The sequence below is a fragment of the Vigna radiata genome, chromosome 1 (assembly GCF_000741045.1).
Source record: "Vigna radiata var. radiata cultivar VC1973A chromosome 1, Vradiata_ver6, whole genome shotgun sequence".
NCBI lineage: Eukaryota > Viridiplantae > Streptophyta > Magnoliopsida > Fabales > Fabaceae > Vigna > Vigna radiata.
This window is the reverse complement of record NC_028351.1, coordinates 30,473,962-30,497,702: the sequence shown is the minus strand read 5'-3', so window position 1 is coordinate 30,497,702 and position 23,741 is coordinate 30,473,962. Positions and strand designations below refer to the sequence as shown.

Here is a 23,741-nt window from a genome sequence, read left to right as displayed (position 1 = left end):
TGTGTTTCCAAAATTTTCCCTGAAAATAATAATGCAAATAATTAGCTCAGAAAATTCAAATTAATTAAAATTAGAATTTTTGGTCAAATTAAGCATAATTAGGAAAAACGGGAAAATACCGGACAATTAAGCACAATTCCCTGATTAATTCTAGTACAATAAACTAAGTGAAATCAATAAAATATCGATTCATCAAAATAAACCACACTTAGTCTTTTGCACTCCTGGGCAAAATCAAGACGCAACAGTTCAGAGGACATCAGGGAATTGACACAGACTCAACACACAAACAACAAAGACTGACAAGGAAAGAAACAGAATTACACAATCCTCAAGAAATCTAGACAAAGAAAGGAAGTAGACAGTATCCAACACAGAATCAGAGAAAGCAGATACTCAAAGAAATCATCCAAGCAATTCAAAGCATGGCAAAATGATCAATCAGCTCAAGAGGTGAATCAAAAGCAACAGAACCTCACAGATGTACTATCAGTGTTTCTCTCAAGTGTCTAAGGTAAATCAATGTCAACTCAATGTACTCAAGGAAGCAAGCAACAAACAGTCTTGGCAAGCCTCTAATAACAACACTCAAACACATATGCATGTTCAAATCAAAAGGTCTTTTATAGGTGAAATGGGGCCAAGGAAAAGGGAGAATAAATATGGATAAGAAGTTACAAACCAAAAGGAATAGAGGAGCAATGGGGAACAAGTGTAAACACAATCAAATAACACCCAAACCCTCTAATTCAATCCTCTTCCTGACTCCTTTATTCACAATTTTTTTTTAATTTTTCTCATTTTTCTGTATATTTTTTTTTCATCTTGTCTCTTTTCTTTTCTCTCTTTTCAGAAAACAACTCTAAGAGACAAGATACACAACATATTTATAAAACAAAACAAGAAGAGGAATCAACTAGCCAATTCATCAGAATCTCCCAGGGAGACCACACTTATTCCCAAAACAAGTCCAAAGCTCCAAAATTCCCTAAGGTTAAGGTAATCATGGTTTTTCACTTAGGGCTAGTGTATCAACTTCAAAACAAAGAAATGGGAAAAGCATAGGCTCAAAGGGGCTATCAAAGGATCACAACAAGGTAGGCTCATTTGGCTAGAAGGGCTCAACAACAAAACTGCCTTTATCAGTTTCAAACATGCATATAAATCAAGAATCATCAAAAAGAGTCAAGCCAAAGCATATGTGCAAGCAATCAAGAGACATATCACACACAAGAAAGAATATCAAGTGGCTCAAATCTCACACAGGGCAATTGTCACAATCAAATCAACCTCTCAACCATCATAATCATCTTTCCAAGCAAAGAAAAGCAAGAATTTCAACAAATCAGAGTATCAATGAAGTGAAGGACAAGTCTACAACCTAAACCAAGTCCAGAAATCAAGAGAAACATGCAAAACTGTATACAAGACACTACAAAAACTATCTAGAAAACAAAAAATTTAACGCAGAAAATATAAACTGACAAAGAAAATAGAATTCTCCCCCAATANACCACACTTAAACTACACAGTGTCCTCAATGTGTCACAATCATCAGATCAAAAATCAGAACAATCAACAGATCATGGACAAGTGCAATAAAAGTAGGGAAAGGGGAGAGAAGGGAAAAAGAAAACTTCCCTGATCATGGTGGCAGTTGCCAATTTTGGACTTTCAGGGAGATCTCTTCCACCACCGGATTCAGCAAGGAAGTCTTGAGGAAGAATTGCTTCATCCTCCAAATTTGATCGAGCAGGGAGATGTCCTCCACAGCTGGATCTAAGAAGCAGTGATTGTTGATGAGCCGGTTCAGTTGGTGCCCATTGATGTTGAAGCTTTTATGTACTCTAACACACTTGTCTTCCACCATGGGTGTGTGTTGATCAAATTCATATGTACCTCCTGCAACATGGTTAGTGTAACATGGTTCCACAGAAATAACATGCAGGGGTATAACACCCAATCCCAGTGTAACAGGCTGAACCAATGATATACCCTCAGAACATGAATCAATTTCAGAAATAGAAACAATATCAATCACAGGTTCAGATTCATGTTCAGTGCATGGAGAACAAACATTCAGATGTGATAACACAAGATGGTTCTCATCATGCAAAGAAGGAGAATGAAAAACATGCTCATCAACAATATAATCATCAACATACCTATCATCAGCATAATCATCAACGACAGAATCAATCAAAGGTATGTTTACCTCCACTTCCCTGAAGATTGGTAGAGTGGTGAAAGGTGAAGCAGGTCTACCTATCTCAAAAGTGTTGCTCATATCTGCCTGGTCTTCCAATTCTTCATCAGTTTCCTCAGGTGCAAGAGTAGGGACATAGGAGGCTGGGAAAGTAGGTGGCACAATAGTTAGCTCAAGACTCTGCTCCTCATCCCCTATGCGGGTGACACTGACATCATCAGTAATCTAAACAGTCTGAATTGGAGGTCCCTCTAAAACACGAGACTATTCCTCAATGGCCTGCCTGGCTATCTGCCTCCATAACTCATTCAATGTTGGCTCAGAAGAAGTAGAAGATTTGGAAGGTGGTTGGGCAGATGCCTCTTGTTGTTCCCGTTTCCTCTGATTTTTCTGTTGTGGTTGCCTCTTATTGTAGATGTTGGTAGCATAAGCTTGAGGCTCATAATGAGATACAGGGTGCTCCGAAGAAGGACAAGCATCTGTATAGTGGTCACTGGAAGAACATAAAGCACACAACCGTGCAACAGATGCATATGGAGGTGCCAGTCTCTGGTTGGATGCTAGTTGTGTCACCAAACTCTCAAGAGAATCAAGCTTGCTTTCCAATTTCCTGCCAACAGCTGATAAAGAATGGGTCGGCTCATGAAACTGCAGCTGTTGTGGTTTCTGAACAGGTGGAGAAGGCATACAAGGAGTCTGGAATGATGGTTCTTGATATTGATGCTCTGAAGTACCATACCATCCCAAGTGAGGATCAGTCCACCCAGGATCATCGCTACAACCATACTGCACAAGGAAGAATTTGTCAAGAAACTGATGCTCAAGATCTTCCCAACAGGTGACGGATCCAGGAGTAATACAACAACACCAATCCCTTGCCNCTCCATGTAATGAGTGCTCAAATGCCCTTAAGAACATGTCCTCATCCGGGACATCTGGAGGTTTCATTGAAGAGCATATGGTGTAAAACTCCTCCAAATGTCTATATGGGCATTCACCTGCAAAACCATGAAACCTAGGCAACAAATTTATCAGTCCAGTGTTGAAAACACAACGAATATCCTCCTCATCAAGTGGAAACGGCTCCCTAAGAGCACTCTCATGAGATGGAGGAGGAACTGTTCTGTTCTCAACATAGAAATCAGCAGAGTATATATGAGAACCATACTCAGAGTCAGATGCAGAAGGAGAATCATAATCATAGACACAGGCAGAAGAAGTAGTGTTCACATAGCCAAAATAGGTAGACATGGAAAAGAAGGGGGAAAATAAGAATGCAATGAAAATATGCAATTAAAGCTACCTAAATGCAACACACAATGACGAACACACAAAACGGAACATCACACTCACAACACAAGACAAAACACAACACACACTAACACAACAAAAGACCTAAAACCGAACCGTTGGTCCCCGGCAACGGCGCCAAAATTTTGATGGGTGTCGCCACCCAATCAAATTTGATTGCATAATAAGAAATGCAGTATACCTAGGGAATGACCCTAGGTCATCTCTCAAGGACTAAACTACGGTTCAGAATCAGGTCTAACACAGTGGGGGGCGGTTTGAAATGTTGTTTGTGGATGCGGAAAAATTAAAATGAAATTAAAACAGTAAAAACGAAACTGCTACAATAATTACGAAAATTCACGCTGGAACTGGACAACTCTGACCTTTGCTCAATGTTTTACCCATAACTTTTTCTACAGAGCTCTAAATGAGATGAGGTTTTTTTTTCCTGGAAAGTAGACTCAATTATCTTTCATGTGATATATAAAACGTAGCATTTGGACCTCTGGTGTGGTTGCAGTAATGTTTTTANATGCCAAAGGTCAGCTCCCAACTGCCATGAATAATCGATTATTGTAAGTGATAATCGATTATTCAAGTCCGTTACAGAGTTTTCAAAAAGGTGATAATCGATTATATGAAGTGATAATCGATTATTCAAGTATGACTTGTGATAATCGATTATTGCTTCATGATAATCGATTATTGTAGTACAAAAACATATGATAATCGATTATGGCTTGACCATAATCGATTATACCAGTAAAAATTACAATGTTTCAATATTTTCCTACTACATTCAAAATCTACAAGTTGCTTTTTAAATATTTTCCTACTANATTCAAAANCTACAAGTTGNAGCATCATCAAAACTCATCTTCAGGTTTTACCAATATTCCCTTATTGGTAACACCTTGAAGGGTTTCACCATGTGCAAAATTAAACCATAAAGTTCCCATCTTTACTAAAGACAAACAAAAACCAGAACAATGGGCGAGAGAAACAGGCAGAGGCACGAGATGGAGGCAGAGCGAGAACAACGACGACCACAGAGGGGAAGGGTCGGCGAGGGAGTCGCTAGAAGTGGGCAGTGATGGAGGAAGAACAGTGGCAAGGGAGGAGAGGAAGAAGAAGACCACGGCGTGGAGGAGAGGAAGGCGCCAAACCAGAGGTGCAGGGAGGAACGGTGCAGCAGTTAGTGTGGAGCAGGGATAACAATGTAGAGGGGCGGTGTAGAGGGGCAGTGTAGCAACGGTGGTTCAGTGACAGTGCAGCAGGCCGAGGCAGCTGTGTGGACTTCTCAATGAAGGCAGCAACAGTGGTTTAGCAACGATGGTTCAACGACAATGGTTGGAGACAGCGATGAAAGAGAGCAATGAAGCAGAAGAAAACGGAGGGAGAAGAAACAGAGCACGCAATGAAGTGGAGAAATGAACGTGTAGGACAAAAAAATTTGAATAAGTCAAGAGCTATTACATGTATACGCCTCGGTTGTTGGTTTACCCGATGCGCTTTTCCACACAGGTTCTCTGCCACCCGAAGCATAAAAACTTTTCCACACTAATATGCAGAAACAGATGTCGTAGGATGCGTCGCAGTCTTCATAGGCAACTCAGATGACAGTGAAAAAGGTGATGTTGACAGCCGATATGCTTCAGTTACACCTTTAACCGATGTAATAACGGCTATATGCTCCGGTTCTGCAGTGAACCGAGTCAGTAAAGCTATTAACAGGCGAAAAATCAACTTTTAAAAGGATATTATGCATTGGTTTCTTCTTGGCCCGATGTAATAAGTCTATATGCATCGGTTTCAGCTAACCCAATGCTTATTGTCTATATATATTACTACTTGAAGTAGTGGAGGAAGGAAGCATGTATGTCCAAAAGATTCACATATAAAAACCTAATAAATGTTATAACAAGTCGGTTAACACATATATATGATTTCAATCTTATTGTGGTTTATTAAAAAAAAAAAGTAATGTGATGACAATACCGAAGGAATAAAGGATGGTATAAATATTTGATTTAATTTCATAAAAAAAATATGGAGGAGAATACGAAGAAAATTCTTTCTTTCTTCGGTAATCGTCACCGTCGTGCTTACTTATTATAATATTATAATATGAATATAATGTTATCTTAGAGAAAAACAGAATCAACATATCTTTTTTTTTTTTTTTTAGTGCTTAGTTGTTGAGAGAAAAAATTAAGTAAAGAGAGTTTTTCCTTTAAGTCCCTCCTTGTATAGTGAGAGTGTTATTTAAAACTCATGTCCAGTCAAAACGTTCACTAAAATAATTAATGACAACACAAGTTCAACCTCTAAAGATGAAAAAATTATCTTAGATAACAAAATAAGAAAATCACTGTAGATAACCTAGAGAATAATTTGTGTAAAATATTTTCACCAAATAGTTTTCTTTCCAGACAGTATACAATCTTCTTTTTATCGTTTTTTGGTTACACAACTTTAGACTAATATATCGAAGAGTTGAAAGAAACTTCATACTCTATATCATCTTAAAATCGATTCACATTGGAATTGTCCCATATATAAACTATAGTCCAAAATTTGCACTTCCAACAAAATGCTGGGAGAACCGACCATAGGAATCTCAAATCCAAATAAAAGACAAGTACTGTGAATTTCTATTGGATCCATCCACTCTATATCCCTCCCCTCCTCGCTATATATACTATGTTTTGCTGCTTGGTCAATATCATAAAACATCACAATCTTTCTCTTCTCATTCCTTTTTTTCTATGTATCATGAAGGATAATAAAGCTTATAGTATTATCATGGCCCTGTTATTAACTTCCATTGGAATCAAGTATGAAGGCTCCAACGACAATCCCTTCCAGCATTCAAGTCCCACAAAGATGATTTTTGTCACAGCTATGTGTTGCCATGTCCTTGCATCCAGTGCTGAAATGAGCATGCCAACTACTTTTTTCATATTCCACGTGTCTGGAATAAGTGGATGTGAAGCACTGATGTGGATTCTGGTTGATGAGTTTTTATGGTGGTGTGGCACCAACGTGCTTCTCTTATTGGTGGCCTCATTATGCTTCATTAACTACAAACACTTTATTCACCTCAACCCAAGAAGAAATGGTAACGTGCCAAATTTGGAAGCACAAGAATGTCAGATGTAACTGATGGGTGTCGCGGCCCATACAAATTTAATTGTAATTTAGAAATGCAGTATAATGCTAGGGAATGACCCCTAGGTCGTCTCTCAAGGACCAATTTTGCGGTTCAAGAATCGAGTCTAACACGAAAAGGGGAGGGGGGGGGTTTGAAAAGGTTTCACCATGCACGAAAATGAAATTAAAACAATAAAAACGAAACTGTTACAGTAATTACGAAAATTCACGCTAGAACTGGACAACTCTGACCTTTGCTCAATGTTTTACCCATAACTTTTTCTACAGAGCTCTAAATGAGATGAGGTTTTTTTTCCTGGAAAGTAGACTCAATTATCTTTCATTTGATATATAAAAAGTAGCATTTGGACCTCTGGTTTGGTTGCAGTAAGTTTTTTAAAATCGAATCCAGAGAGTAAAAATGCTAAACCAAATACTAGACTAAACAAATATCTAAACACAGTTAAATTAAATTAAATGCATAACTAAATTAAAGAAATTAAAAAGAAGCTAATCCTAATATGAAAATTAATTTAAAATAAAAGAAATAAACTAATTGAATTTGCAATCCTTGAAAATAAACCTCTTGTCGTGATTTTTCCCAACCGAAACCGTGTGCATCCTCTTTTCTCCAATTAAAAGGAAATTCATTTCTAAATAAACTAAAGTGCTGGGTAATAAAAAAAATGGAAATGTGTTGCTTCTTTAATTAAAAACAGAATCAAAGCTTTCAAAAAGAAAAAGTAAATTGTGTTTTTCAAATTCATCTTCATTCCATCACTGTAAGCATGATTCAAAGAAAATAACGTTGCAGCCCAAGCATAACTCTCGGTGACAAAAAAAAAAAAGAAAAGCAAAAGATAAATGTAGAGTAAGTGGCGGTACACTTCAAGCAGCTCAACCCAAAAACTTGTCCAGCCCTTGCACCAAAAAAACGCTGCACCCTTTCTCTAATGCAAGACAAATCAACATTCTCTTTTTTCAAGGCATAAGAAATTCTAATCCTAAATAGCATGGCAGCAGCTTCAACTTTCTAAGGTAAACTAAAATGAATCCCATCACCGTTTTCTCTAAGGACATAAATCAACCTGTAACATTGAGGGATTGAAACATGAACCAAGTGTGTGAAACTAAATGGAAAACCAAAAAGTGAATTCAGCAAATGAAGTAANCATGGAGCATTTCCTTCAACCATAATCCAAATGCATATACATGGCTTTTCAAAGAAAAGAGGGAAAAAACGTTCCANCAGCAAGCTCTCTCCTTTCAATCTNCCNAGAGTGTATATCCTAGGTAAAATGACGGCTGTCCAAATCCTAGGACCTTGAGGTGTGTGCTGAAAAATTAGGGTGGGGTCCACCCAACCCTAGGTAGGACATGTGTCACCAAAATTTGGGCTCCAACATATTTTTAATGGCCCAATGTGCAAAGGTTTGTCCAAAAAGTTTAAACAATAAAAATTACAATACAACTAAAATTTAAAATGTCTAATTTGAGAGTCTTGAATTTATTCAGTGTCCTCCAAATGTCTCAAATTGTGTTTCCAAAATTTTCCCTGAAAATAATAATGCAAATAATTAGCTCAGAAAATTCAAATTAATTAAAATTAGAATTTCTGGTCAAATTAAGCATAATTAGGGAAAACGGGAAAATACCGGACAATTAAGCACAATTCCCTGATTAATTCTAGTACAATAAACTAAGTGAAATCAATAAAATATCGATTCATCAGTAACACAAAACATGGGAAGTTCAGTTTCTGCGGATACTGCTTTTGCTTTTATATGTTGTGCTGTTTGTCTATATTCGAAGAATGATATGCTCGAGTAGTTCTTTTACATTTTTCATACAGAGATTATTGTCTTGTCTAAAGTGGAAAGCCTTTGTTAATAATGCACAATGTTTAAAAGAGATAATATTCCAACATTTGAAGCACAGGAACCTCAGATCTAATAAGACTAAGATATGTAATGTAACCTGCAGACATGGATATGCTGCATGTTCAAGTTGAGTTTATGCAAAAAGCTTCTTTTAGGGAGTGCCAAAGATGCCTATCGTCACTAATTTGGGTTCACATTTTTAGCCCAACCACCTGGCAATCCGAAGGCGGAACAGACGGATAGAAAGGTATGGTTGGTGTTTCGATTTGTGTCACTTTTGTGGTGTGTGACTTTAAGGTATGGTTTTTTCAATTTTTTTTCTGTGATAGTTTTACCTTTTTCAGCACTTGGGGTCATGGACCCATTTATTTGTCGTTGCGTAGAATGTATGTGTTATTTTAGCGGGGTCGACTGAGGCCTAAAATGGGGTTCATTTGTTTCTTTGTTGGGGAACTTGAGAAAGGCAGTGATAATTTTTTATCTAAGAACTTTATTGACTGTGGTGGGTTTGGATTGTTTCTTTAATATTTTGTAATCTTCCTCTTTGTCATCATTAGCACTTTAGGAATGAAAAAACTTTATTCTGACATAGAAGGAATAAAGGGATGGAGACCTCTTACCTAAGTATAACTGATTTTTAGGTTCCATTTATTCATGATATACCAAGTACTGTTTTTAATTGTAATAAAAAGAATGATGGAAGGAAGTGGTTCCTTGTTTGGTTGACAAGATGCATGACATTCAAAGGGGTGAAATTATGAAATATTGTAAGTAGTTCAAATACAATGTGATTGAGCTTATGAAGTGGTTAACATTAATATGACGATTTACTTGGATGGAGTAATTGTGTTGACCTTAATTATTTTTGGTCCTGGCCTTATACAAAAACCTATTTTACTCTAGAATCAAATAACTGATACCTTGTTTCAGGAAATTAAAAAGGACAAAAAAAAAATACTGATGTTGTGTTTTTATAAAAGCCAAACTGTATTCTTTTATAAAACAAATTCTACACTAAAATGCTGCTACTTTGTAGTATATTTTGAGTTCTTTATTTGCATCGAAATAATGTTGTTTACGCTGGTTTGGGCTGATTAAAATGTGATAAAACCTTGTTGTCCCATGCTGTTAAACTCGTGATAAAATTTTTGTTGTATTGTGATGATTTGATGGCTGTTACTACACTAAAAACTATAGTTTTAACAAAAAAAGTGTTGCAAAAATTGTTGTTGTTTTTAGCTTTCTGTTTGCTGCCAAAAGCTTTGTCGTTTGCTGCTTAAAGCTTTGTTGTTTGTTGCCTAAAGCCTTGTTGTATGCTACCAAAATGCTTTGCTATTTGCTGTTTTAATATATATATATATATATATATATATATATATATATATATATATATATATATATATATATATATATAAAAGCTTTGCTATATTGCTGTAAATTATGCAGAAAAATCTTTGATGTTTTGGTTAAAAAGCAACATAAAATATTTGTTGTTTGTTGTTATAAAATTTGTTGTTGTTAATCGAATTTTAAGACTCTAATGTTGGAGTGATTGTACTTGACATATAGTGAACACTTGGTTTAACATGCATGCTTTCTGTACACTGATTTTAATTTCTTCTTTTTCAGTAATGTTTTTCTATACAAGATAGAATTTGAGATCATCTATAAAACTGGTTTGTCGCAATTTTGATAATGCAATTCCATTTACTTTTACAAGTCAACATTTACAATAATATTTCATTTCTTGAATGTCAATTTGTAAGGTTGCCACTTTGCAAGAATTATTCAATATGATTGACATAGAGTCAAACTATAAGGAGCATGAATTGAACGTGATTGAAGAAGATTTGTCTGTTCAACCAAATATGTTAGTGACGTTGTCAATGGCCAATTTATTGGGTTCTATCATATAACCACTTGTTTTTAATATTTGTATAATGTGTAGGTATGATTGTGGTATGTTGGTGATTAAATATATGGAGTTACAGGACCACACACCAAAATTTAATGGGAATAAAATGCCCTATTAGACAACAGTTTGTATTCTTTATGTATATGGTTATTTCAATATGATTTATGATTAAAGATTTTCAAGTGTATTTAACAACGATATTGTTATCGCAGGAACAATTACAAGTTGTGCGACAACAAATGGTTTGTCAGTGGATATTACACAAAGATAATGTTCATCGGAGTATGGTATTGAAGAAATGTGGGATGGTTTAGGCATTGATTAAGTCATGAACTAGGACAACATCACGGAGTTGAATACATTGAAGTAGGGGAACAATTAATGTACATATTGAATACAAATGACATCAAATATGAGTGATTAGGACATGATATATTGGGCAATGAAATGTTGATATAGTGAATACTTTATTGTCTATATTTTTGACAAAGAGAAATTTGACCTTGGCTTGCAAATTGTTGTCTATATTAAGCTAGGTTTTAGTTTATATGCATTGAAGATGTTATAAGATAGGACCCCACTTTTAATGAACTAGTTCCCCCAGCATATTACAAGGATCCAAAATGTTGCATAATCTATCTAAATTAATGCAGTGAGTGTTTTTCCTTAATGGTATCCTCATGTAGGGAAAAGACGCACCAGATTAAGGAAGTAATATTATTTGTGGCATAGGATTTATAAACATTTACTTTGTCAAGTTTCTTTTATCTTGTTGGAGCACATTACATGATGCAAAATAATGAAAGGCTTATAGGATTATCTTAATTAAAATAAATACCTAAAGAACCATTTTCAAGAGACATCTAAAATCTACAATGTTACATTTCTTAACTATGTTTTGTACTTTGCCAAAAAAAAAACGTAAAATTATTACAAAGTTTAAGTATGAAATCAAAATACAAACTATTTTTTGGAAAAGTTTATTAGAAAGCTTGCTTAAGAAAGAATAGTTTTGGCAAAGCTTTCATATGATTTTATTAACTACCATTTACACACCTAATAGCCATAAAACCAAACATTAGTGCAGATATATCCAAATTATTATTGACATTTATAATTTAAAATAACTAGAACAATTAAAATCACTTAAAACGATATAAAACAAATTTCGATATTTATTTTTTGTTTTTAATATAAAAATAACTATATATAGTAAATGAGGTGGGCATTATAAATTTAAGTTCATCCTTATGAGTGATTTAGAAAACGCAGTCCACAAATAACCACTTATAGTTTAAGAGATACCCACTTACTGGACCAAAAAAAATGGTCATTGGGATTGAATTAAACCATTTTTATTGTTGTACAAAACATCTTTCAAAAGTAACCACATAGTACTGAGGAGATAACCACTTACTACACCAAGACATATGTGGTAATTGGGATTCAATTGAACACTTTTACTGTTGTACAAAACGCAGTCCACAACTAACCACATACAATTGAAGAGATAACCACTTACTGCACCAAAAAAAGTGGTCTTTGGGATTCAATTAAACCACTTTTACTGTTGTACAAAACATCTTTCTAAAGTAACCACATAATACTGAGGAGATAACCACTTATTGCACCAAAAGATATGTGGTCATTGGGATTGAATTGAAGACTTTGAAAACAAAATCATATAATGAAACTGAACATGTGAGAAGAAAGGTTAAAAGAAAGTACGCTTCTCATATACTTTAAAACTATATCATAAGAGAATATTTATTGTAGTAGGAGGGGATGATCGGTCATACAGGATGATCGGTCATGCAGGGTGCAGTCGGTCATGTAGGGTGCAGGGTAAATTGGTGAGAAGCGGGACTGTTTGAGAGTGGGCCATCATAGCTGATGGCCCGATCGGTTAGGAGTAGAGGGGGAACGGCTGATGTGGTGATAGGTGGGACAGGGAGCGAACATTTTGGGCAGTTACAGATTAAGGGGCAAATCTTGCGGGATCATGGAGCTACGGTTACGGGAAGTTGATTTCCATCATCCTAATCATTAGCCTATAAATACAAGAGGAAGAACACAGGTAAAGGACTTCGGTCTTATTACATTTCCGATCTGAATTATATCATATTGGCTGACTTGGACGTCGGAGTGCTAACATGCAAGTCGTAGTCGGTCGGTACACGAGGATCGAGGATCAGGCAAGTTCAGTGATTGGGATTGCTTCGGTCTTGGACCCCGAATCAGGAACATTTTGGCGCCCACCGTGGGGCCTGAGAAGTTTGACTCAACCCAAACACGATCACAATGGCAGGAAAGGTTCATTTGCAGTTGTTGCAGGAGATGCAGCGACAGATGCAGGAGTTGCGGGCGGAAATGGTGGCGATGAGGGCTGGGCGAGGTGAGGGGAGGGGAGGATCGTCCGTTCAGTCGGTGAATGTAGAGACAGTGAATTCAAGGAGTGATGAGGATAACCCAACGATTCAGGTGAATGGAGGTGATGATGGCGGGATTGAGATAAGGGATGATCGGGGAAATGGTCGAGGGAGAGTGGGGAATGTAAGGGGACGGGGAAGAAATGGGGGAGGGAGAGGACTGGGAAAAGGAGGATGCAGAAAGATTGGGAATGGAGGGGGAAATGAAGAGAGGGATGGTAAGGGTCGAAATGATAATGACGAGCGGGAGAATGCGTTGGAGGAAGACAATCCATTGGTGGATGATCGGGCAATTGATCAACCTGACCAAGCCAAAGGGCTCCACCCGTTCATAGCACGAGTAATGAGGGCTATCATACCAGAGAGTAAGCTGCTGCCATCGATGGAAAGGTATGAGGGTTTGACAGATCCGACCAAACACCTTCGTTCCTTTGTGGCTGCAATGGCGGTTTACTCCTTAGGCGAGCTGGTGTGGTGTAGGGTTTTTTCTTTGTCTTTGAAGGGAGAAGCATTCGATTGGTTTCATTCATTGTCGTCGCGGTCGATAGATGGGTTTGCCACCCTAAGGCAGCTATTCGCTCAGCAGTATGTATCAAACCAAACCCCAGGGGTAATGTACACCACACTGGTGAGAATGAGACAAGGCAGAGAGGAACCTTTAAAGTTGTTTATGGAGCGCTTCAATCGCACCGCTCGACAGGTGCGCAATGTTGACCAGAGAATGATAGTAAGTGCTTTGACAACTGCGTTATGGCCGGGGCCTTTTGTGGATTATCTATACGCTGAAGAACTTCAAACAATGGACGAGCTTCAGAACCGTTTGGCAAGCTTTATTCGAGTTGAAGAAGGGAGGGCTCATCAGCGGGGAAGATAAGAGGGAGAACTCGTGGGCAAACTGGAGAAGGACCGAAGGGGTGACCGCCGACCGTTCAGGAGGATGGAGAAGGGGAACGGGCAAAGAGGGGACGATCGTTTCAAGGTCCCCCAATATATTCATCACACACCGTTGAATGCTCCTCGAGCTAGAGTAATGGAGGAAACCCTTAGAGTTGATCTGCTAGTGGTGGTCAAGACACCAACGCCTTTGGGGGTCTATGAAAGTAAGTATTGTCGTTATCATCAGAACAGAGGGCATACAACAGAGGATTGCATGACTCTTAAAGACAAGTTAGAGAGTTTAGTGCAGGAAGGTCACTTACGACAGTTTGTTCGAAGAGGGGGAACCCCTGGAGGTGGGGGTAATGATGTTGATCGTCAGAAGCATAACCGCAAGCAAGAGGATCGGCGTAGTAGGAGTAGAAGTAGAGACCGAACGGTGAGAGGAGTGATTAACAATATCTCAGGAGGATTTGTCGGAGGAGGACCAACAAGTTCAGCCCGTAAAAGGCACCTGCGGAATTTACACCACGTTAACCGAGCAGAAATCGCTTGGAAGTTAATGCCTCCAATTACCTTCTCTGACGACGATTTTCACGTCCCTGATCCCGATCAGGATGATCTCATGGTGATTACTGTTATGATCGCTCGGTATCAAGTAAGGAAGATATTAGTCAATCAAGGAAGTTCTGCAAATATTTTGTACTGGAAAACATTCAAGAAAATGGATGTGCCGGAGGAAGCTATCATGCCTTTTCGTGAGCAGATAGTAGGATTTACAGGGGAAAGAGTAGATATTAAAGGTTATATTGATTTACAAGTCAGTTTGGGGTTGGAGAAGAACTCAAGGGAGTTGAAGGTTCGTTTCCTTTTTGTGGAGGCAGACACATCTTACAATGTCCTACTCGGTCGGCCATGTTCGAATGCTTTCGGAGCAATTGTGTCAACCCCCATCTGGCGCTTAAATACCCTTCAGAGGATGGTGAGGTCTGTACCGTTAGGGCGAACCAAAAGATGGCCCGGGAATGCTACGTGGTAGGACTGCACGTGAAGCCTCGTGCATCCGGGCAGGCAGCTAACAGAAAGATGGTAGTAGTGGTCGAGTTGGACCCAAGGGTGAACACGGAGGATCGAATTGAACCGATGGGCGATATCCAACCGTTTATTCTAGAGAAAGAAGATCAGACCACCACAAGTGGGCGAAGTATGGGCGACCACATGGGAGAGGTTGGACGGGTGTTAACTGACAACAAAGATCTGTTTGCCTGGACAACAGCTGACATACTAGGGATACACCCGAACATCATTTCCCACAAGTTGTCAATTTTTAAGGATGCACGACCAGTAGCACAGAAAAAGAGAAGGTTAGGGAGTGAAAAAAGGGAAGCTGAGGATGAGGAGGTGCGGAAGTTGTTGGAAGTCGGGTTTATACGGGAGATAAAGTATACAACGTGGTTAGCGAACGCAGTGATGATGAAAAAGCCTAGTGGCAAATGGAGGATATGCACAAATTTTACCGATCTGAATAAGGCGTGCCCCAAGGATACATACCCCCTTCCCAGCATTGATGGGCTGGTAGATGGGGTCTCCGAGTTCGAAGTTCTCAGTTTTCTGGATGCTTACTCGGGATACAATCAAATCCCCATGTACCAACCGAATAGTGAGAAAACCGCTTTCATTACGGAGCGTTCAACTTACTGCTATAATGTGATGTCGTTCGGCCTTAAGAATGCAGGGGCGACATACCAACGACTCATGGATAAGGTATTCCACGAGCAGATAGGGAGATGCATGGAGGTGTACGTGGATGATATGGTGATCAGGAGTCGTTTGGTTAAGGAACATGTGGAAGATTTGAAGGAGGTGTTCATACAGTTGAGGAAATACGGGATGCGCCTGAACCCGGCCAAGTGCACTTTCGGGGTCCGAGCGGGGAAGTTCTTGGGATTCATGCTAACATCCTGAGGAATTGAAGCTAACCCTGATAAGTGCAAAGCCATATTAGAGATTGCAGTCCCAACAGCTTGAAGGAGGTTCAGAGATTAGTAGGGCGTCTCATATCTTTGTCTTGCTTTATTCCAAGGTTGGCAGAACAGGCAAAACCCATTTTAAAGGTTATGAAGAAGGGCTCGACGAATGGATGGGATGATGAGTGTGAGAAGGCGTTCGGTGAGGTTAACGGGATCATCACACAACCACCTGTTATGGGTAAACCGGAGCATGGGTTCGACTTACAGGTGTATTTGGCCGTTACTGATGATGCGATAAGTGCAACGTTGGTCCAAGAAAAATCGCCTTTTAAGCTGGTCTACTTCATCAGTCGAAGCTTAAAGGATGCAGAGGTGCGGTATCAAAGGTTAGAAAAGGTAGCCCTATCCTTGTTGTATGCAGCTCGAAGGCTTAGACCCTACTTCCAGGGACATCAGGTCGTGGTTCGGACTGACTACCCGATCGCGAAAATCCTCCGGAAGCCTGACCTGGCAAGAAGAATGATTGGATGGTCGGTCGAGCTTTCAGAGTTTGGATTGCATTATGAACCGACAGGGTCGGTGAAAGGGCAACACTTGGCAGATTTTGCGGTAGAATTAACGGGCGGACCAGTGGAAGAGATGAAATGGATGTTGCATGTTGATGGATCAGCATGTAAGAATGGGGGGGAGCGAGAGTGGTATTAGAAGGCCCGAACAGACTGACTGTGGAACAATCCATAATCTTTAAGTTTTGCATCAGCAACAACCAGGCTGAGTATGAGGCTTTGATAGCTGGAATGGAGTTGGTAGGGGATTTGGGAGCGAACTACCTTGAATGCCACACGGATTCTCAAATGGTAGTAGGACAAATGAACGACCAGTTTCAAGTCAAGGACGACCAGTTGTTACAGTACTATCACCATGCCAAACGGCTTGAGGCACGATTCAGAACGGTTAATATTAAACATGTACCACGAAAGGATAATTCCTGGGCCGATCTGCTGTCCAAACTGGCTAGTGGTAAGGAAAAAGGGCATCTGAACACGGTGATAAGGTAGGTGCTTCAGAAGCCAACGATTGGTTGTCTCAGTGTCTCAACGAGCCAGGAAGATTGGAGGAACGAGATCATGCGTCTGATTAGGGAACGGGATGAAGGAAGAAACCTTCGATCTGAAGAGGCAAAAAAGATTTCGCGATACTGCATGATCGGAGACGACCTATACCGAAGGGGGTATGTCACACCGATCATGAAGTGCTTGTCGGATGAGGAGGCGAACTACGTTATACGAGAATTGCATGAAGGAATCTGTGAGAGACATACCGGAGGACGCACATTGAAAGCACGGGTGTTGAGAGCTGGGTTCTTTTGGCCCACTCTAGAGAAGGATTGTGTGGCGTTCGTTCAAAAGTGTTTAGCTTGTCAGAAGCATGGCAACATCTTCCACGCGCCACCTGCCGAGCTACACAGTATTATGGCTCCCTGGCCTTTTGCTCAATGAGGGATGGACATCATCGGGCCTTTCCCGATCACTAAGGGCCCGAAGAAGTTCCTCCTAGTAGCAGTGGATTATTTCACAAAGTGGGTGGAAGCCGAGCCTTTGGCGAAAATATCTTCCGTTCAGGTACAACGGTTCGTGTGGAAGTTGATATGCAGGTTTGGACTGCCGAAAACTATTGTGACGGACAATGGAAGATAGTTTGTGGACAATAAGTTGGTGTCCTTCTACAAGGAGTGAGGAATTACACCTGTAAGCAGCTCTGTAGAACATCCACAAACGAACGGTCAAGCAGAGGTAGCAAACAAGATAATCGTTCAAGAGCTTAAACGACGGTTAGGTGACACAAAAGGAAGATGGGTAGAGGCACTTGATCAAGTGTTGTGGGGGTATCGTTGTTCACCGCTCGGTTCTATAAGCGAATCGTCATTCAATTTAACCTATGGAATTGATGCCATGCTTCTGGTAGAAGTAGGAGAACCCACTGTTTGGCGACTCGTGGATGCAACGGAGGCCAATGACGAACAACTAAGGTGCAACTTGGATGTAGTGGAAGAACGGATAAAGGTGGCGGCAATAACGAATGAGGCCCACAAGAGGTTGGTGGCTAGAAAATACAACACAAAGGTACGGCCGAGGCAGTTCGTTGAAGGGGACCTGGTATGGCGAAAGGCATCGGATGCTAGGAAGAAAGCTTCAGATGGAAAACTCGCTGCTAATTGGGAAGGACCATTCAAGATACAAGAAGAACTGGGAAATGGTGCTTACCGATTGATGTTCTTGAATGGGGATTTAATACCTAATACATGGAATGCCACACACTTAAAATTTTATTTCAGTTGAATAGTGTAACATGTTGCATTCTACAAATAAAATCAAGAATATTTCATGTCTCGGGTTTAACCGTTTTTGCCTAACGATGAAGGTGACCGATCCGGGTGATGTAAAGGGTGGCGAACGAGGTTAGAAAATTGATCTCGTCCAAAGTAAGGAGGCCAGAAAATTGGCTCCTGAACGGGTGGTGTCAAGGGTGGCGAATGAGGTCAGAAAATTGGCCTCGTCCAAAGTCAGGAGGCCAGAAAATTGGCTCCTGAACAGATGGTGTAAAGGGTGGCGAACGAGGTCAAAAAATTGACCTCGTCCAAAGTCAGAAGGCCAGAAAATTGGCTCCTGAACGGGTGGTGATACAAGAAGGTCTAGCACCATAGAACCTATCACAAGAGGGATGGCCAAAAAGCTTCAAGATGAGTATTCTCCACAAGGTCAAGTACTCTTTGCTATTTTTGGATGGAAGCTTGGAGACCAAAGAGATGATACAAATTTGCCAAGACATGGAGAGGGGTAAAGAAGATATTTCCACATAAGGAGGGGTGTGCCTAGCATCATAGGGGCTGCATTAGTATTTCTATCCTCCTTATGCGCATAGTTTTTGTGTCACATGTTTCATAAGGCTTTCTAGAAGCCATACACATTTAGCACATGGTTAATTAGTTGGAATGAGATCTAAAACGTGTAGATATGATTTTCCTCATGCATAGCCGAGAGGTTGGGATATAAAACCTCCTTGGCATAGCTTGTATCACTCACTTTTGGAATAATATTATTGAAACTCTGCTGAAATAATTAGCAAGTTCCTCTCCAAGAGTCATCTTCTTAGCTTGATTTCCATTGCAACTTTCTTCCACTCTAGGAAGCCTTCTGAGTTGTGAATCACCTCTCCAAGCTAGCCTTCATCTCCACTCACCATAAACACCACAACCCGCTGCCTCACCTCCAAATATCCCAGCCAATCTGATCCAGAATTTCCTCCAGCATCTACAGCTGTTGTCGCCACTGTTACATTGGTTTCAGCTGCCTTCCAAGCGTCCATACACCTCCAATCTCACGGTGCATCTTCCTTACATCTCCCTTGATGTATCAAGTGGTATCAGAGCTTTGGTTCTAGCTTGAACCGTGAGATAAGTAGCTCTTTCTTCCATTTTCATTCTGTCAACAAAATTCTGTAATGTCTTGTTCTGTTTCTGGTTTTTCAATTCTGTTCAACATCTTTGTTGTGGTTTAAGTTCTGTTCTGAGTTTTTCTTGAATACTAGCTGTGGTTGCTTGAGTTTCTCATCATTTTATTTGGTTATCTCTTGCTGCTTTGAGTCATTTTAATCATTTGAGCATCATTTCCAGTTTGTCTTAGTCATGTTTGGTTAACTTGCTGTTTTTGTCATCAAATCTGGTTTTCAACCAAGTTTTACGGTTCTGAAAGTGTTTGGATGTGGCTAGACCAATTAAGAGCAATGAACAATCAATAGATGAGCTCAGGTGTTTAAATTTGCCAACCAAATTCAGATCTGCATTGCCTTTCAGTTCAATTTCTGTTTCTGTTTTTTTTCTCATAAAACGTTTCTGCTGCCACGAAAAGTCCACTGTCATTTGGCATTGTGCACTGTTCTACTGAACAGTAATTGATTGAGATAATGTCTGAGTCATTTGGAAGATGAAATTGATTGATTCCAAGTGATTCTTATGTTATAAGCACTTAAAAGCTGTAAACCGAACTGCTACACTTCATTGCATTCAAATTCTGCATAAATTGAGTTAGATTGGTACTAGATCATTGCCAATCATCTTCAACCTGTTTCTGTTGTTTGAGCAACTTTCAAATACCATTTCCAAACTCTTTTTGCTGTTTTCAAACTAGAATTATAGTCTAAGTGCATTTTGACCATGGTAGTTGTGAATTTGAGCTGAAAATGATATTGCAGTAGCCAAATTCTATTGCACAGTGATTCAGTTCATTAAATCTGTTTCTGCAAGTTTTAATTCACCATTGAAACATGTTTGAGTCATTGAAATGAGCATAGAAACTGTACTGTGCATTTGGTCAATTTTTCTGGGTAGAATTTGATGGTTGCCGAGAGCTATGCAGCACTTTGTGTGACTAAACTGTCATTGGTTTTTCTGTTTGATTCAACAATAGTGGATGTAGCAAAAGCCATTGGTCCATAAAAGATCAAAAGTTCAAGTTTAAAAGAGTGATTAAAACATTAAAAGGCAGTATAGGACCAATACATCTTGATTTCGAAATTCTGGTTGCACATTTGAACATTGCTGTCAAAATTTAATGCAAGTTCATTGAGACAATTCATCAAACAGTTTAGTCCAATTTCTTTGCATAGCTATTTCGTGTTTGATTCTAGGTTCTGGTCTTTTCTTGTGTTTTAAATCTGATCTAGAGCTATTCCTAGGTTCCATTTGAAGTGCCTCCGTGTTTGATACCCTCTTAATTGCTTGATTTTGCGTTTTTGAACATTCTGCACACCAACTATTTGATATAAAACCTGGTGTTGCTGTCTTTTGGCTATGATTTTGCTGGCAATTGTGGTGGTAGTTTCTGTGATTAATTGGTTTGCTGGATAGGTGAACTATAATTCAGAAGGATTACCATAAGTGGAAGCATCAAAGAAGGTTCAATTAGGAGAGACAAGTGCGAGAAGGTGGCTTTTGGCTGAGGCAAATCGTGACAAATTCTGCATCACAGTGTTGCAGGTTGCGTGATAGCAACACTGCATTCTGCAGCAGCATCTGTTTCAGCAGATTTGGTCCAGTTTGAGTGATCACTTGCAGCTGAGAGTTTTGTGGGGTGAATCCAGTAGATTCAAGTCCTTTGAGAGCAACCAAAGCTGCACACATTCTTTCCTTAGCCTATTTTTTTTAATTTTCCTTTGTTTTCCATTTACCAAGTTCTTTGTAATTTTCATTAGTTTTTGGTTGTAAGTTCCAAATCCAAGCAAGTGAGGTGATAGATTTCACAAGTGCTCTTCCCTCATTTGTAACTAGACTCAAAGAAGTCTCACAACCTAAAATTGAGTAGTCGGTGAGTGTGTCTTAGATCCAAAGTCTAAGCCTCACCTAGGAGACCTCACTTTAATTGCTTTTCCAATTCTCGACTAGATAGCATATATCTTGTGCGAATAGGAAGCTCTTTTAGGGGTCCAAATTTAGAGTTTAGGTTGTGTCCTTTCTTTGCTTTGTGTTTTCTTTGTTGTCTTTAAGACTTAAGTGGATTTAAGAGTGATTTTGATCTAAGGACTCTAGTAAGTAGCTAGAAGCATATTTGGCAAGGATAAGGCTTGGTACTTAAGCATTCCTAGTGAATCACCTCCCTTACCTGGAATATTGCTTTCAAGTGAAAATCTCTGGTCTTTATTTCAAGAGTAACATTTAAGTCCATCATAATGTCTGGAAGGCATTCTCTTAGGATCAATGAGGAACCTAAAGATCAATTTTGTTTTCAAACTCTTATCAACCACCTCACTGAAATTGAAAAGAAAATAGGGCAAGAAAAGGTTCAAAGAGAGTTACAAAGTGCCATGGTCACTAATGAGTTGAAAATGTTGAGGGAAGAACAAGCTCAACTTAAAGAGAGAAGTATGAGTGGAGAGTCACAAAGTGATCAAGAACACTTAGGAGTAGGAGATTACTATCCTTCTTCATCAAGAAGGCATAGGCGGGAATTTGAAACTCCCTCTCCTCCTAAAGAAGTCAATGTGGTATTGCCTCATTTCCATGGGAAAGATAATATTGAGGCTTACCTAGATTGGGAAATGAAAGTAGAGCAAATCTTTGCTCGTCAACAAGTGGCGGAAGAGAGGAAAGTCTCACTTGCTACCCTTAGTTTTCAAGGGTATGCAATGTATTGGTGGACTGCCTTAGTCAAAGAAAGGGTGAGACAAAGACTTCCTCCCATCAAGTATTAGAATGAGCTCACAGCTGCTCTCAAGAAAAGGCACATTCCTTCTTACTATAAGAGGGAACTTATGGATAAGCTCCAAATGTTGCAACAAAAGTCTATGTCTGTTGAACAATATAGACAACAAATAGAGCTATATATCATGAGAGCAGGAATCACAGAGTCAGAGGAAACTACTTTAGCTAGATTTTTGAGTGGGTTGAATTTGGACATAAGGGATAAAGTTGAACTTCTACCTTATAGAGATTTGAATGAACTTGTTCAAATGTGTATCAAGGTAGAACAACAAAACTTGAGGAAAATTTTGGCTAAGAGATTTGCATCTCCTTTTGAACAGCCAATGACCAAAGCAAAAGAACCCCTCAAACCTCTAGCCAAAATAGTTGAAAGGCCACACAAAGAATCTTCTTCACACACAAGAACAAGTGAAATTAAGTGCTTTAAATGTCTAGGAAGGGGTCATATAGCTACTCAATGTCCTACAAAAAGAAACATCATTTTGAAAGGCAAGGACATTTATAGTAGTGAAAGTGACACCCCAACTAGTAAAGATGAGAGTGAGGAAGAAAAAGAAGAGGAAGTATATGTTGATGATAGACAACTTCTCATGGTAAGAAGGATACTTAGTAGCCAACCAAGTCTTGAATACTTATCACAAAGAGAGAACATCTTTCATACAAGATGTAAAATTAAAGAAAATCATTGTTCTCTCATTGTTGAAAGTGGGTCTTGTTGTAATTGTTGTAGTACAAGGTTGGTTGAGAAGTTGAAGCTTGACATTATACCCCATCCAAAACCTTACAAACTTCATTGGCTAAATGAAGATGGGGATATAATAGTCAAGAATCAAGTGAAATTGGCATTTTCCATTGGGAACTTCAAAGATGAAGTTTTATGTGATATAGTTCCCATGGAAGCATGTCATGTGTTATTGGGGAGACCATGGCAATTTGATCATCAAACTATCCATCATGGTCTAACCAATACTATCACTATCCATCAAAAGGACAAGAAGTTTGTGCTTCATCCTTTGACTCCTACCCAAGTGGCTAAGGATCAAGCACAAATGAAGGCCACAAGAAAGCAAGAAAATAGTCAAAAGAGAAAAACAAAGAAAAAAGAGAATGGTGATTCTAGTGTGCCACCTAAAGTTACTCAACATGAAGTTCTTTTAAACAAAAAGACTTTAANCACTACACTTCAAGTTGAGCAACCTTCCTACCTTCTTCTTTGCCAAGGCACACTTACATGCATACCTAATGATTCCAAAAACTCAACTCTTTCTCCATCCACTCAAAAAATTTTGAAAGAGTTTGATGACCTTTTCCCAAAAGAAATTCCAAAAGGACTTCCACCCATAAGAGGAATTGAGCATCAAATTGACTTCATTCCAAGGGCAACTCTTCCTAATAGGCCAACCTATAGGACCAATCCCCAAGAAACCAAGGAGATTGAGTCACAAGTTCAAGAATTGCTAGATAAAGGCTTAGTTCAAAAGAGTCTAAGTCCATGTGTTGTACCAGTGTTGCTTGTGTCAAAGAAGGATGGCAAGTGGCGCATGTGTTGTGATTGTAGGGCTATCAACAACATCACAATCAAGTATAGACATCCTATCCCTAGGCTTGATGATATGTTGGATGAATTACATGGAGCTCAAATATTTTCAAAGGTAGATCTTAAAAGTGGATATCACCAAATAAGAATTAAAGAGGGTGATGAATGGAAAACTGCCTTTAAGACCAAGTTTGGATTATATGAGTGGCTAGTTATGCCTTTTGGT

General features: G+C 39.2%; 2 protein-coding genes across 2 annotated transcripts in view; both read left to right on the top strand.

Annotated features, from left to right (window-relative positions):
- Positions 1 to 13,813: 13,813 nt before the first annotated feature.
- On the top strand, positions 13,814 to 14,791 carry LOC106761348. Its single transcript, XM_014644895.1, has one exon. It carries the CDS (start codon positions 13,814 to 13,816, stop codon positions 14,789 to 14,791), a length of 978 nt encoding a protein of 325 aa, XP_014500381.1.
- A 6,655-nt stretch (positions 14,792 to 21,446) lies between these two features.
- The window catches only part of LOC106761339, a 5,269-nt gene continuing 2,974 nt past the window's right edge, over positions 21,447 to 23,741 (top strand). The window contains exons 1-3 of the mRNA XM_022780407.1: positions 21,447 to 21,935; positions 21,993 to 22,935; positions 23,272 to 23,521. Of these exons, the coding sequence (XP_022636128.1) occupies positions 21,447 to 21,935; positions 21,993 to 22,935; positions 23,272 to 23,521 (1,682 nt within the window). The remainder of the gene's footprint in view (positions 21,936 to 21,992; positions 22,936 to 23,271; positions 23,522 to 23,741) is intronic.

Excerpts from the sequence above, each read along its gene's own strand:
- LOC106761348 (XM_014644895.1), top strand. The coding sequence starts at position 13,814 with ATGGAGAAGGGGAACGGGCAAAGAGGGGACGATCGTTTCAAGGTCCCC.